At 42.0% G+C, this 12,107-nt stretch overlaps 1 protein-coding gene across 1 annotated transcript in view; it reads left to right on the forward strand.

Annotated features, from left to right (window-relative positions):
- Positions 1–12,107, forward strand: part of LOC120544126 (protocadherin Fat 3) — a 72,593-nt gene that overhangs the window by 40,977 nt on the left and 19,509 nt on the right. The window contains exons 35-47 of the mRNA XM_039777706.1: positions 1,620–1,833; positions 1,949–2,163; positions 2,275–2,412; positions 2,608–2,751; positions 2,837–3,034; positions 3,402–3,679; positions 3,791–4,353; positions 4,708–4,839; positions 4,996–5,153; positions 5,249–5,780; positions 6,124–6,277; positions 7,656–7,812; positions 8,858–9,271. Of these exons, the coding sequence (XP_039633640.1) occupies positions 1,620–1,833; positions 1,949–2,163; positions 2,275–2,412; positions 2,608–2,751; positions 2,837–3,034; positions 3,402–3,679; positions 3,791–4,353; positions 4,708–4,839; positions 4,996–5,153; positions 5,249–5,780; positions 6,124–6,277; positions 7,656–7,812; positions 8,858–9,271 (3,297 nt within the window). The remainder of the gene's footprint in view (positions 1–1,619; positions 1,834–1,948; positions 2,164–2,274; positions 2,413–2,607; positions 2,752–2,836; positions 3,035–3,401; positions 3,680–3,790; positions 4,354–4,707; positions 4,840–4,995; positions 5,154–5,248; positions 5,781–6,123; positions 6,278–7,655; positions 7,813–8,857; positions 9,272–12,107) is intronic.

The following is a 12,107-nucleotide window of genomic DNA, read 5'->3' on the forward strand; positions in this document are numbered from 1 at the left end:
CAGCTGGTCCCGGTATCCATCTTTGCACTTTTCCATCCACCCATTCTACCTATTTCTAGTATTGAATAGAACAACACATTCTAATACCATCATAGGTATTTCTAACTTTTTTAGTTTCTAAGTTAAAAAAACAAACGTTGGTGTGCCTGTTCTTGCACACGCAATTTATGATGAAATATGATCTGACAGGTTAGTGTGAATTATATGTGTTGTCTCTGATTTACAGGAACCACAACACACACATCATTTTAAAGACACGGGCCAAAAACAAACAACAGAAATTACACAAAACAAAAACAAACCTATACCATATATCAACAGGGCGAGCAACATATTAATAATTAGAAGTAAAAAAAGAAGAAGAAAAAAATAGGGTTAGGGTTATTAAATTACATCCAAGCATTATTATACTGAAACACTGAAAACTACCTCTTAGAGTATTTACTAGAAACTAAACTAATGATATCATTTTTACCGACCTTCAGCCACCATGAACTTCTCAAATCTTTCAAGATGTTTTTAGTTTTAGTTTTGTTCTATTTGCGATTTTTCAAAATAAAATGTTGAAGAAACATTCTAAATGTATTGATATTCAGAGGAATACACTCCATAATAAGCTAATAATGAGGTTAACAGTTTGTTTCTGTAACATCAGAGCTTTGTTTTGTTAATATCTTTATTGAATTTCCAAGGGGAACATACAACATAAAGTAAGACAGCCACGGAGTAAAGAGTAAAGCCCTCCTTTTAGCCCACCCGCAACCCCTTAAAAACAACTGAGACAACAACAAAAAACTAAACAAAAACAACAAAAACGCAGAAGGTTTACAGTTGAGGCATACTCAACATAATCGGTCAAATGGGTGACTGAAGCCATTGTGTGTTATCTGGAAATGTACTTTGAGATCTCAAAAGTCGGAAGCTAATAGCGTCTAATGGGAGAAGTTCGAACACGCTCCGAGTCCATTGTGAAATCGTGAGAGTCCGAGATACACAGAAGAAGAATGCATCTCCTTGCATTAAAGAGAAGCACCTGCAGCAGCTTTAGTTTGGAGGAGCCGAGACCCAATACTTAAGGATCTAACCCCAGAATACAGCTGGCGGGAGTTAGAGCTAGTTTTTTCTTGAATATAACATCAATTTCCTTACATATTTTGACCCAGAAGTCATTAATAAAGGGGCATTCAAATATACAGTGGAAATATGTACCTTCAGAAATCTTACATTTATTACAAAATTTTGAGAGCAACGAGTTAAACGTATTGCGTTTCACCGGTGTGATTTGGAGCCTGTGTAAATTGCATCTCCCTGACTTTTTTGGTAAATAAGTAACCTGCAGGGCCTGACCAAACCCCATCCCACACAAAAGAACATTTTTTAACATTTTTTTTAAAAAAAATCAGTAGAGCAAAAACAGCATTTATCTAACATTTATATAGCAGCCAAGAAATCCTCTTTGGGGCTTTGGTGGACACAGACTTCAGTTGAATTTTGCCTCAGTCCCTTATCATGTAGAGCCTTTACTATATTTGCTCCAATTTATGACCATGTCTGTGGAGCTGAAACTGAACTCTGAGGCCCGGGAGCAATGCAGAGAAATGAGTTGATGTCTCCCTCAGGTTGATTTGACCATTTTGGTGCTGGATGTGAATGACAATGCTCCAGTCTTCCAGAGGAGGGACTACGCTGTTACTATCCCTGAGGATGTAGCCGTGGGAACCGAGGTGCTGCGAGTGTTGGCGTCGAGCATTGACATTGGACCGAATGCAGAGATCACCTACAACATCCGGTCGGGCAACGAGTTAAGAAAGTTCGCCATAGACAGAAACCTGGGTGAGCAGAGGTCCTTGAATGTCCTGGTTACTTTCAGAATGTCTAAGAACTAAAACTCAGCAGAAAAATGTCTTATATGGAATCCTATATATGCTGTACTATGTGTATGTTTTAGGCTCTATTTCTGTAGCTGATGATTTGGACTTTGAGGTGTGTAAGGACTACTACCTCACCGTTGAGGCCTGGGACAGCGGGAACCCTCCTCTCAGCACAGCTACCATGGTAACCATTGAACTCATGGATGTCAACGACAACGCTCCAGCCTTTAGTCAGGATATCTACAATGTTCTGGTCAGCGAGGATGCGTCTGTTGGGCAGACAATTACAAGGGTAACATTTAATTTGTTCACCACTTTATATTGGTCTTTCTAAACATTTATGTTTTTTTTTCATTAACTTAGCTTATCTTCACTCCATGTGTATATGTGTGGGGTTTTCTAGGTGTTGGCAGAAGACTTGGACAGCCAGGTGAATGGGCGAATCACCTACTCCATCCTGAAAGGCGACCGTAGCAACCACTTCTGGATTGACCCTGTTACAGGACTGCTCAAAGTCAATAAGCGGCTCGACAGAGAACTAGTGAGGATGCATCTTTAAGTACAATATCTCATAAACAATCAATTGTAATTTTCTGGTTTATGAGCACAGGAAATACCAAGTCCACTCAAGGTCAACACCAAATGAAGTCTCATATTATGCAAGCACAACAGTGCTGTCATATTGCCTGATACATACAGATGCTATGGCACTCTCATCCCCTCCTGCTCCATCTAGGTATCCCGGTACTCTCTGTCAGTGCAGGCGTTCGACAGTGGCTCTCCTGCCATGTCCTCCACTGTTACCCTTAACATCGACATATCCGACGTTAACGACAACCCTCCCGTCTTCACTCCTCCCAACTCCACCGCCGTCATACAGGTAACAGTCTGTGTGTGTTTGCTTATATTAATGCGTTTTTGTGCTCGGGTCACCTCATCTCCTCTCTCTCTCTCCATACTTCCAGCTAAACCAAGCGGCTGGCACCACCCTGCTAAAGCTGTCAATCAGCGATAAAGACTCCGCGAGAAATGGCCCTCCCTTTGAGTTTCGCATAGTGTCAGGAAATGAGGGGAATTTCTTTTCCCTGGATCAGACTGGAACTCTAAGGTCCAACCGTGTATTTGGCCCTGAAGCCCCCAGAGAGTTCACACTTGAAATCCAGGTTAGCAACAGGTGTTTTTATTTAAACACTATTTATGCAGGAAAAGTTGACTGATAAATACACTGTGTTAGCATGGTGTGGTGGTGGTGGTGGGGTTGGAGGTAGGGGTGGCTGTGCTTTAATATTGACAATAAGGTTTTTGTTTCAGTTCCAGATACATGGCTACCCATATTTATTGTTTTGAGTGTAAACACAATCTTACCATATGACCTTCTTATAATGATCTTCCCCAGTAAGAAATTGTACCCAAATGCAACTAGCAATAATTTGTTTATAGCAGTCCATAATATTTCAGCAGAACTTCACTTCTGTGTCTTTTTATCTGAGTTATTTAATATCTTACTGTAACTTTGTTTTGGTCTCTTAGGCAAGTGACTCCGGTAAGCCAAGTCTGACCTCGTCCTCCTGGATATTTATGAGAGTCATCGGGAACAGTCAGTATAAGCCCGCCGTCTCCCCCCTGGAAATCTTCATTGTCATGGTAACAGATACCTTCCAGGGCGGTATGATTGGTCAGATCTATGCAACCGACCGTGACCCCAACGACGTGCTGTCATTTACCCAGAAGCCTCAGCCCAAGAGCATGTTTATTATAAACAGACAGGATGGCAGCATTGTGGCTCTGCCAGGCCTGGAACCTGGCAGGTACACACCACACAAACACACAACTCACTCTCTAGGCTAAAACCTGGTTCATATGTAAAAAGAAAAAATTATTTTTGTCAAAACAAAACACATGTCCTTGTTCTCTCTCAGATACCAGGTGAATGCCACAGTGAGTGACGGACGTTTCGCTGTGATAGCCGATGTGTCAATCCAGGTCGAACAGGTGACAGATGTTCTGCTGAGTAGTGCCCTGACCTTACGTTTTACCTCCATGTCCCCGGAGGACTTGCTTGGTCGCTACCTGAGCCAAATCAAACTAATGTTGCGGGGACTAGCCGGTTGGAAATGGTCACCAGGACAACAGGATCCCCTCCACATCATCAGTGTACAGCGAGTGATGGGGACATCTGACGTGGACTTGCTTCTGGCCATGGAGATGCCAGAGACATCAGGCAGCAGACGGATGGGTGGGATCTACTCCCAGCAAGAGTTGTCTGCAAAGCTGGAGGAAGCAGCAGTGCGGGGCCAGATTCGAGGTGTCCTGGCTGGGGCAGTGGTGATGAGCAGTGCTTGTTCTGGGGAGCTGGATTGTGGGAACAGGGTGTGTGAAAAGACACTGGAGATGGAGGGGGACTCGCCTGTCACTTACAGCACAGAGAGGGTCAGCTTGGTTTCACCAAGGTTCAGCCCAACAGAGACCTGCACCTGCCCTGGTGAGCACTGCACTCTTGAAATCTAACTAAGCCCAGCTCACTTTGTTAGTGTCCTCTGTAACTGTCATAGCTGCTTGTCAAAGTCCATTACTGGTATTGGTCAGATGCTATGCATACAAAGATACAGTATATTTCTTCTCCTATGTCTACTTAATGTGTATTTGTGTTATTCTGATGTGTGTAAATGCTTTCTTTTTAGCTGCTGTAGCACATGAATTTCCCCAGTGTTGGATTAATAAAGTCTATATTATCTTATCTTATCTTAACTTACATATGTTAAAGTATTTTTTTAATATTCTGACATCCTGAATGTATATTTTTCCAATATTTCTGTATTTGCCAATTTTCAAACAGGAGGGACATGCCCCACTCCTTTGGAGCTTTGTGAAGGTCAGTCCTGTCCAGCAGACATGCAGTGTGTACGTTCTGGTCCTACAGCACCATCTGTGTGTCAGTGTCAGCCTGAGAGACTAGACGAGTGTGCAGGTATGATTTGATCCTTCCTTATGCTTGACGTTTGGACCTGTGTATCTGATCCATGTAGACAAGTAGATTGCCACGTTGCAAGGATTTGATTACGTTAAGTTGAAGCCTTTCCCCTCTAATTTTAGTCCTGTATCTCTATGTTTTCTGTATGTGTAGGCCAAACCTCTCTGAGTTTCTCTGGAAACAGCTATATTAAGTACAGAGTGACAGAGAGTGGCCAGAGTGGAGAAATGAGGCTCAGCTTGAGGATCCGAACGCTTCAGAGAAGAGGAGTCATTATGTTCACGCGTGTTAATCCCTGCACCATGCTCAAGGTAAACAAATTAACATGCTAATGCTACATTGTTTCTCAATGCCATATGTGCCCAGCAAAGGGTGTGCTGTATTTATGTTACCTTTCCTGCCATAGATTGAAGGGGGTCGACTCTGGTTCCAGTTGGACTGTGACAACACCCTTGGCATTATGGGTATCTCTGGCAGACCGATAAACGACGGCCTTTGGCATGCCGTTGCCTTGGAGCTGACTTGGAACTACACCCTCCTGTCATTGGATGATAGCTATGTGGAGCGCCGGCGAGCAGCCCGAGCCCCTGTTCGCCTTTGGCCTCTGGCCCCAGATTCGTCCTTTTTCTTTGGGGCCCAAGTGAGGCCACCGAGTGGGCAGGGTGAGAGGCCAAGCCCGGGGCCAGGGAGAAGCCAGGGACGGCCAGGGCTCGAGGACCGTGGAGCGAGGGCCCCGCCAAGAGCCCAGGATGGCTTCCAGGGATGCCTGGGCTCACTAATGCTGAACGGTAACGAGCTGCCACTACAGAATAAGAGGAGCCGTTATGCTGAGATAGCAGGGCTGAGCGAGGTGAAGTTGGGCTGCGTGCTTTATCCAGATCCATGCATCAGTCAGCCCTGCCTCAACGGAGCCATCTGCAGCAGCCTGCCCTCTGGAGGTCTGTGTAGTTGACAGTGTGAATGTGTGTGGGTGTTAGTCGTCTTGTTGTATAAATAAATGACATTAATAACTGTTGCCATATGAAACAGATTCACTTACTTCAAGATTCGCTTGAGTGCCAATTTCAGCATTTTAATTGTTGCTTAATTTTAATTTGATGGTTTGTTTGTGAAGTAGTGACCATCAACTTGTAATATAAATGTTATTTTATTTTTATTAAGCTAAATATTCAGTCAGTTACTTACAAAAATGACATGGTATTAACAAAATCTGATATTATGGGTTAATATATATGATTATACACATTATTATTTGACACATTTTGAATTTCTCTCCATCAGGCTTCTTGTGTAGTTGCAGTGCTGGCTTCACTGGGGGGCGCTGTGAAATTGAATTGACATCCTGCATGCCAAACCCATGCCAGAACGGTGGGGACTGTAAGCCTGTAGGCAGTGCATTCCTCTGTGGCTGTCCTAGAGGACTCAGGGGACTTATGTAAGATAAAATAGCCTGCAATCACACTCACACACTTTTAAGCCTTAATTACTGATTGTGAAAACAGTGTTGATGTGTTGTGTGCCCTGTTTACACAGTATGTCCTCAATGACAGTAAGGTTAGTGATAATTTAGTCACATTAACATCTACATCTCTTCTCTCATATACATTCAAACATGAAATAATATTTGAGGGACTCACACACACGCATTAGCCCACATTAGCAACCCTTTACCCACTGTGTTGTTTTAGTTGTTATTGTGTGAGATAAATTAGTGTTTCTGATTTAATTCAGTATAATTTTAGTAGAAAGCCTATAATCATTCTCTAACTGCCTTCGTAATTACAGCTCAGTCATTGCCTTTGAAATAACCTCTCTGCTCATGTGGTTGTTCAACGGAGCCACCACCAGAGAGCAGTTTCCCTTCAATGGAGAAAATGTTTCTGCTTTTTAATGATTTTGACAAAGATGTAAAAATGCTTTTGATGAAGTTAAATTAAATTAAATTTAGCTGAATAATAAGGAAGATAACAATTAAGATGTTTTCTTCAGGCAACAGATTGTTCAAATTATTATCAGATTAACACTGATTTAATTCAATTTTATTTTATTTATAGTGTAAAATCACAACAGGAGTTATCTCAGGACACTTTACAGATAGAGTAGGTCTAGACCACACTCTATAATTTAGAAAGACCCAACAATTTCCCCCCCAAGAGCAAGCATTTGGTGCGACAGTGGCGATTGAAACCATAGCTGAAGCAAATACTGTATTCAGCCACAAGCAAACAGCTGTTGAGTGTAACGGGCTATGAAATAGTTTTTCCTGCAGATTACTAAATGATAGTAGCCCACTGAAATATTTGCATCAACAATTAACTATAAAATAAAGTATTATACATTTTTAGGGTTTACTATACAGTAATCATGAGCGGATATCACTGGCCAGTATATCCAGGCTTTGTTAAGTAAACTTAATGACTTTTATCATTTAAAGCAAAACTTCAGTAGTCATACAAGGAAGCTTCCTGCAAAACTCAGAAATGTGTTTTATTCTTACATGAGACCAACTCTGTATGTGTTTTGAAAATCTCATAAAGAAAAGGTAATTGAAAAGAAAAATTCATATTTTTCTATTTTTGTCACAGCAGAGAGAAAGTGTGGAGTAAAATTATATCTGACTTTCATTTGTAATTTACGTCTTAGAGCTTGAATGATAATAGGGAATCTGTGAACATAATCCCTTGAGATGATCTCCAAAGTACTTTCTTTCTCTCTTTTTAATTCACTGTCACACTATCATCTTTAATTCTTCTCTTTCACTTTCACAAAAAATATCTTCACAGCTACCTATTTATTTGCCTGTGTCTCTGCAGATGTGATGAGGATATCAATGAGTGTGACCAGGATGAGTGCGGAGAGAAAGGAGAGTGTGTCAACACGTTCGGGTCTTTCTACTGTAACTGTTCAGAAGGGTACGAGGGTCAGTTTTGTGATGATCAGACACCTGGTGATCCAGGGGACGACACACAGGTATAATATGAGCAACACTGAATTTATGTAGGAGTAAATCTTATAGAATATTCTTTAGTATAATTGCACATTTAGCTTGCTTCTTATTGGCATATTCAGTAATGCAGTAGAGCATGTAAATGTGCAGCAGACTTTGTTTGTTCACCAGCTTGGTATGTTTGTCTCTGCAGTAGATGCCTGAAAGTGTGGTAATGGGGATTTCACAGTTTCCATTTGAAGTTGTCACGCTCTCATGCAGAAAATACCTTATATTGAGACTGTAAGCCCAATAATGTTACACATTGGGAGAAGGTGCTCATTATTCCCTAAAAGACTGTAATTAACAGAGAAGTAACCACAGTCGACAAAACCTATTAGGCTGCTTTCACAACCGATTGATTCGTTGGCTTTGTTTGTTGTTTTTTAAGGACATTTAAAGATATCTTCTGCTGGAAATAAAGCATTTGATCATGGAGCTTACGAATCACGTATCCTATTAAAACACAAATCTGTGGAATTAATCATTTCCTCCAAAATACAAGACCAGAAATGTGACGCATGTAATCCTTTGTCGTAGTGAGTTAAATAAAATTTGATCCAACATCACATGATACAAAATCTTAATTTTACACCAACAAAATGTCAGTAAGGTTTTTGGTTATTAAACATTTCTAAGACTGGTAATCTTTTCAGCACGTGATGTGTTAATTAACATCAATCTCCTTCCTAAGAATACTTTGGGGCGGAAGGTCAACTGCACTGTATCTGTGCACTCTACCATCAAACATGCATATTAACTACAGTTATCATATAGCTGCCTGGATAATAAAAAAAAATCAGCACTAACTTTACAGACTGAAGGGAAAAAAACAGATTTTTACCTTGACACCTTTTCTTTTTAGAAAGGTTTTAATCATGCCAACAGGTTTTCTCAGCAAGTTGAAAATATTTGATTGTTCTTTATCTACATGGAAGTGAATTCTAAACATGAAAATCCCCTAAATTATAGTTGCTTTGATTCCAACAGACAGTGATACATTAGTTTTTATTTCTCTTTGCTACCCAGGCGGAGCCCCTGTCTTACGTCGGCCCAGGAGAGATTATTGGCATTGGGGTCCTTGCCTTTGTCATCATTATCCTCCTCATACTTTTCATCGCCTTCAGGAAGAAAATCAAATTTAGGAAAGACTCAGACCCAGGCCCAGGGACTCAGGCTGTGATGGGTGTGTCGGCTATTTCCACAGAAACCAGCTACATGCTGCACAAGACTGGTATGGGGGCAGAAGGGATTGAGTTTAAAGCTGTGCGTGTGTCCGGATCACCAGGGACCACGAGCACCTATGATGAGGTGGGAGGCAGCACTGGGGGCCCTACCCAGGTCATGGTGCGTCCGACTACCCACTCCCTTCTACCAGGACTCAGCAACCAAGGCATGAGGAGTGTAGATGGTGACAAGACCACTTCCAGTGAGGGCAGTCAGGTATGTAAAAGCGTGCATAGGCATTTATTAGTAATTCGGGATCCAAGCCCGAGGGCTGTAGGAACCGCGGTAGCAAAGCCACGCGGTTCACACAGCAGGGCTGTGGAACCCCATTGTTTTTCTAAGGATTATTTTCCATCATCATTATTTTCCATTTTTCTTCTCCGCCTAAAACTCCCGCTACAGCCTAAACCGTACATGGTGTGGGGGAGGGGGTGCCATTTTCAGGACTGGTCCAAAACTCCACAAGGGCCTCAGGCGCAAAAATTGACCCACTTCTACCACTAGGTGGCGCTATAGCGGAAAAAACGTGTTTGGCCCTATAACTCCCACACTGTACACCGGACATTCAAAAACCATATATCCACGCGTTCCCTGGATCCAAATGAATCGCCTGATATAGGCCACGCCCATTTCCGCCTAGACTTTTATGCGTGAAAATCGCGATTTATCAAAAACCTACTTTTTCGATCTCCTCCTAGACCGTGTGACCGATGTGCAAGAAACTTGGCACGTAGTATCTCCAGACCGACCTGATAAAATATTATCAAAATCATTTTTATAGGATAAAAATTGCGCATATTATGCACAAACAAATTTGTGTAGCTAATTATGAAAACACTAACTTTGCCATATCTCGGCCAAAATAAATGCTATCAATGCGAAACATTTTTCATTTAGGGGGCGCTACAAGTACAAAAAGATTATATCTCATGAACGGCTCATCCGATTTTTACGAAATTTGGAGGGCCACTACTGAGGCTACCCCTACAGTGGGGTACTGATTGATCAAAGTGGGCGTGGCCTATGGGACCCACGTTTAGATTCACCACTTACACTAATGTGAACAACTTTAAATTTACAGGGTAGATGTACAATGGGTCATGGACTTCACCTACCAAAAATTACACGTGGACCACTAGGTGGTGCTATAATGGTTTATTGCCTTTAACTCCCACATTACACATTGCACATTAGAAATCTTTACATCACCGTGTTCCTTGAATTAGGCTGAATCTGATGATACAGGCCATGCCCATTTCTGCTGAAAACCTTTTTCGCAATATTGCACAATGCGCAAAACCAACCGATCTCCACAAAACCGGGTACATAGCATCTCCAGATGGACCTGACCAAAAGTTATTAAAAGAATTTTGCTACGTTAAAGTATGCGCATTTGACGACCAAACAAATTTTCCTAGCTAGCTACCACACACATATCATATCTCGGCCAAATTAAATGTTATCAGCAAATAACTTGAGATCATTGTTCAACATTCCACTACGATGCTCTGTAAAGATCGGCCATTAGGGGCCGCTATAATCAAAGTTAAATTGTTTTGGCCAATAACTCAATGCATTTAAATGGGAAATTTGCAATATTTCTGCCAGAGTAAATGATATTAACACGACACTTGCTTGTTTGGCATGCCGCCCTGAGGCTCTGTACCAAATTTGGCGAAGATCGTCCATTAGGGGGCGCTATAATCAACGATTATGTGTTTTGGCCGATAACTCAATGCATGCAAATGAGACATTTGCAGTTGATTGCAATTTCTCTGCCGTAGTAACTGCTATCAACATGAAACTTGACATGGAAAAACATGAAAGATCGGCCATTAGGTGGGCGCTATAATCAACGTAGACGAGTTTTGGCCCTTTTACTCAATCAATGTTAATGGGATATTTTCAGTGGGAATGTACCACAGACCTTGCACTTCACACTTCTAAATATTTACTGATGTTTGCCTTCACCGTTATGTTTTGGTTTTTGCTTTCGCATGCTCCCCTGATTCTCTATAATAAACAAACTTCTTAACAAACAAAGTTTCTACAACCTTCACAGTGAACAAATGCAACTCTTTTCTCTCACTTTTTCAATCCAAAATCAACACCATTTACAACAACTTGACCACCTCAATCCCCTGCTCCTTCAACCACCACACCTGCCTCCCCCCCTCCACCCTCTCAGTCACTCTCTCATTTCTCCCTGCTGTGCCCTGTGGTCAGGTGGGTTAAGAAGTTTGTTTATTGTAGAGAATTGTTAAAGGTAGTCTGTATATGCATGGAGATGAACTGTTAACCACTACATTTGCAACGGCAATGTACTGTAGACAGTGTTGGGAGTAACAGCGTTTAAGTATAACGGCATTACTAACGGCGTTATTTTTTCAATAACGGAGTAATCTAATTAATTACTTTTCCCATCATTGCAACGGCGTTATTGTTACTGAGAATGTAAAGTGGTGCGTTACTACAATTTGGTTGAATGAAGCGTGAGGTGTCAGGCTTTGGCTACACACCAGCTGCCTGGAGAGAGCAGGGGTGGGGATGACATTGCAAATGCGATGATGATTGGCTGGGTGGGCGGATGCCCTGCTCAGGCTGTCTCACCGCACGCTCCGACTACCACTAAACACAAGACAGCGACAATGGCAATGAGCCAGGGAAATTCAAAGGTAGCGTTCTCGAACTGGAAGTACCGGCACTACTTCTCGCTCATTGAAATTAAAGGCAAGTGTCGGTACACGATCCATTCTGCCTGCATGATGCGTTCTGCACATGCGCAAGATAATACTATTTTACCGAGGATACGACCAAAGCCGGTCTACGGAAAGCCGTTCCACTCCCTATTCAGCCCCATTGTACCGGATTTTGGTTGCAGTTCCACCAGAGTTCCACTGGGGGTGATCGCGGTCCAGTGCAAAATTAATGGGACTCTATGGAGCTAGACGGCTAAATTTGTCTCTTTTGCCTGATTGTCGTTGAGAAACCTCAGATTTGATTGTAGTTTTTGCAAGTTCAACATGGGTTATAGGTCGAAAGTTGAATGAAC

Source organism: Perca fluviatilis, chromosome 16 (genome assembly GCF_010015445.1).
Source record: "Perca fluviatilis chromosome 16, GENO_Pfluv_1.0, whole genome shotgun sequence".
Classification (NCBI taxonomy): domain Eukaryota; kingdom Metazoa; phylum Chordata; class Actinopteri; order Perciformes; family Percidae; genus Perca; species Perca fluviatilis.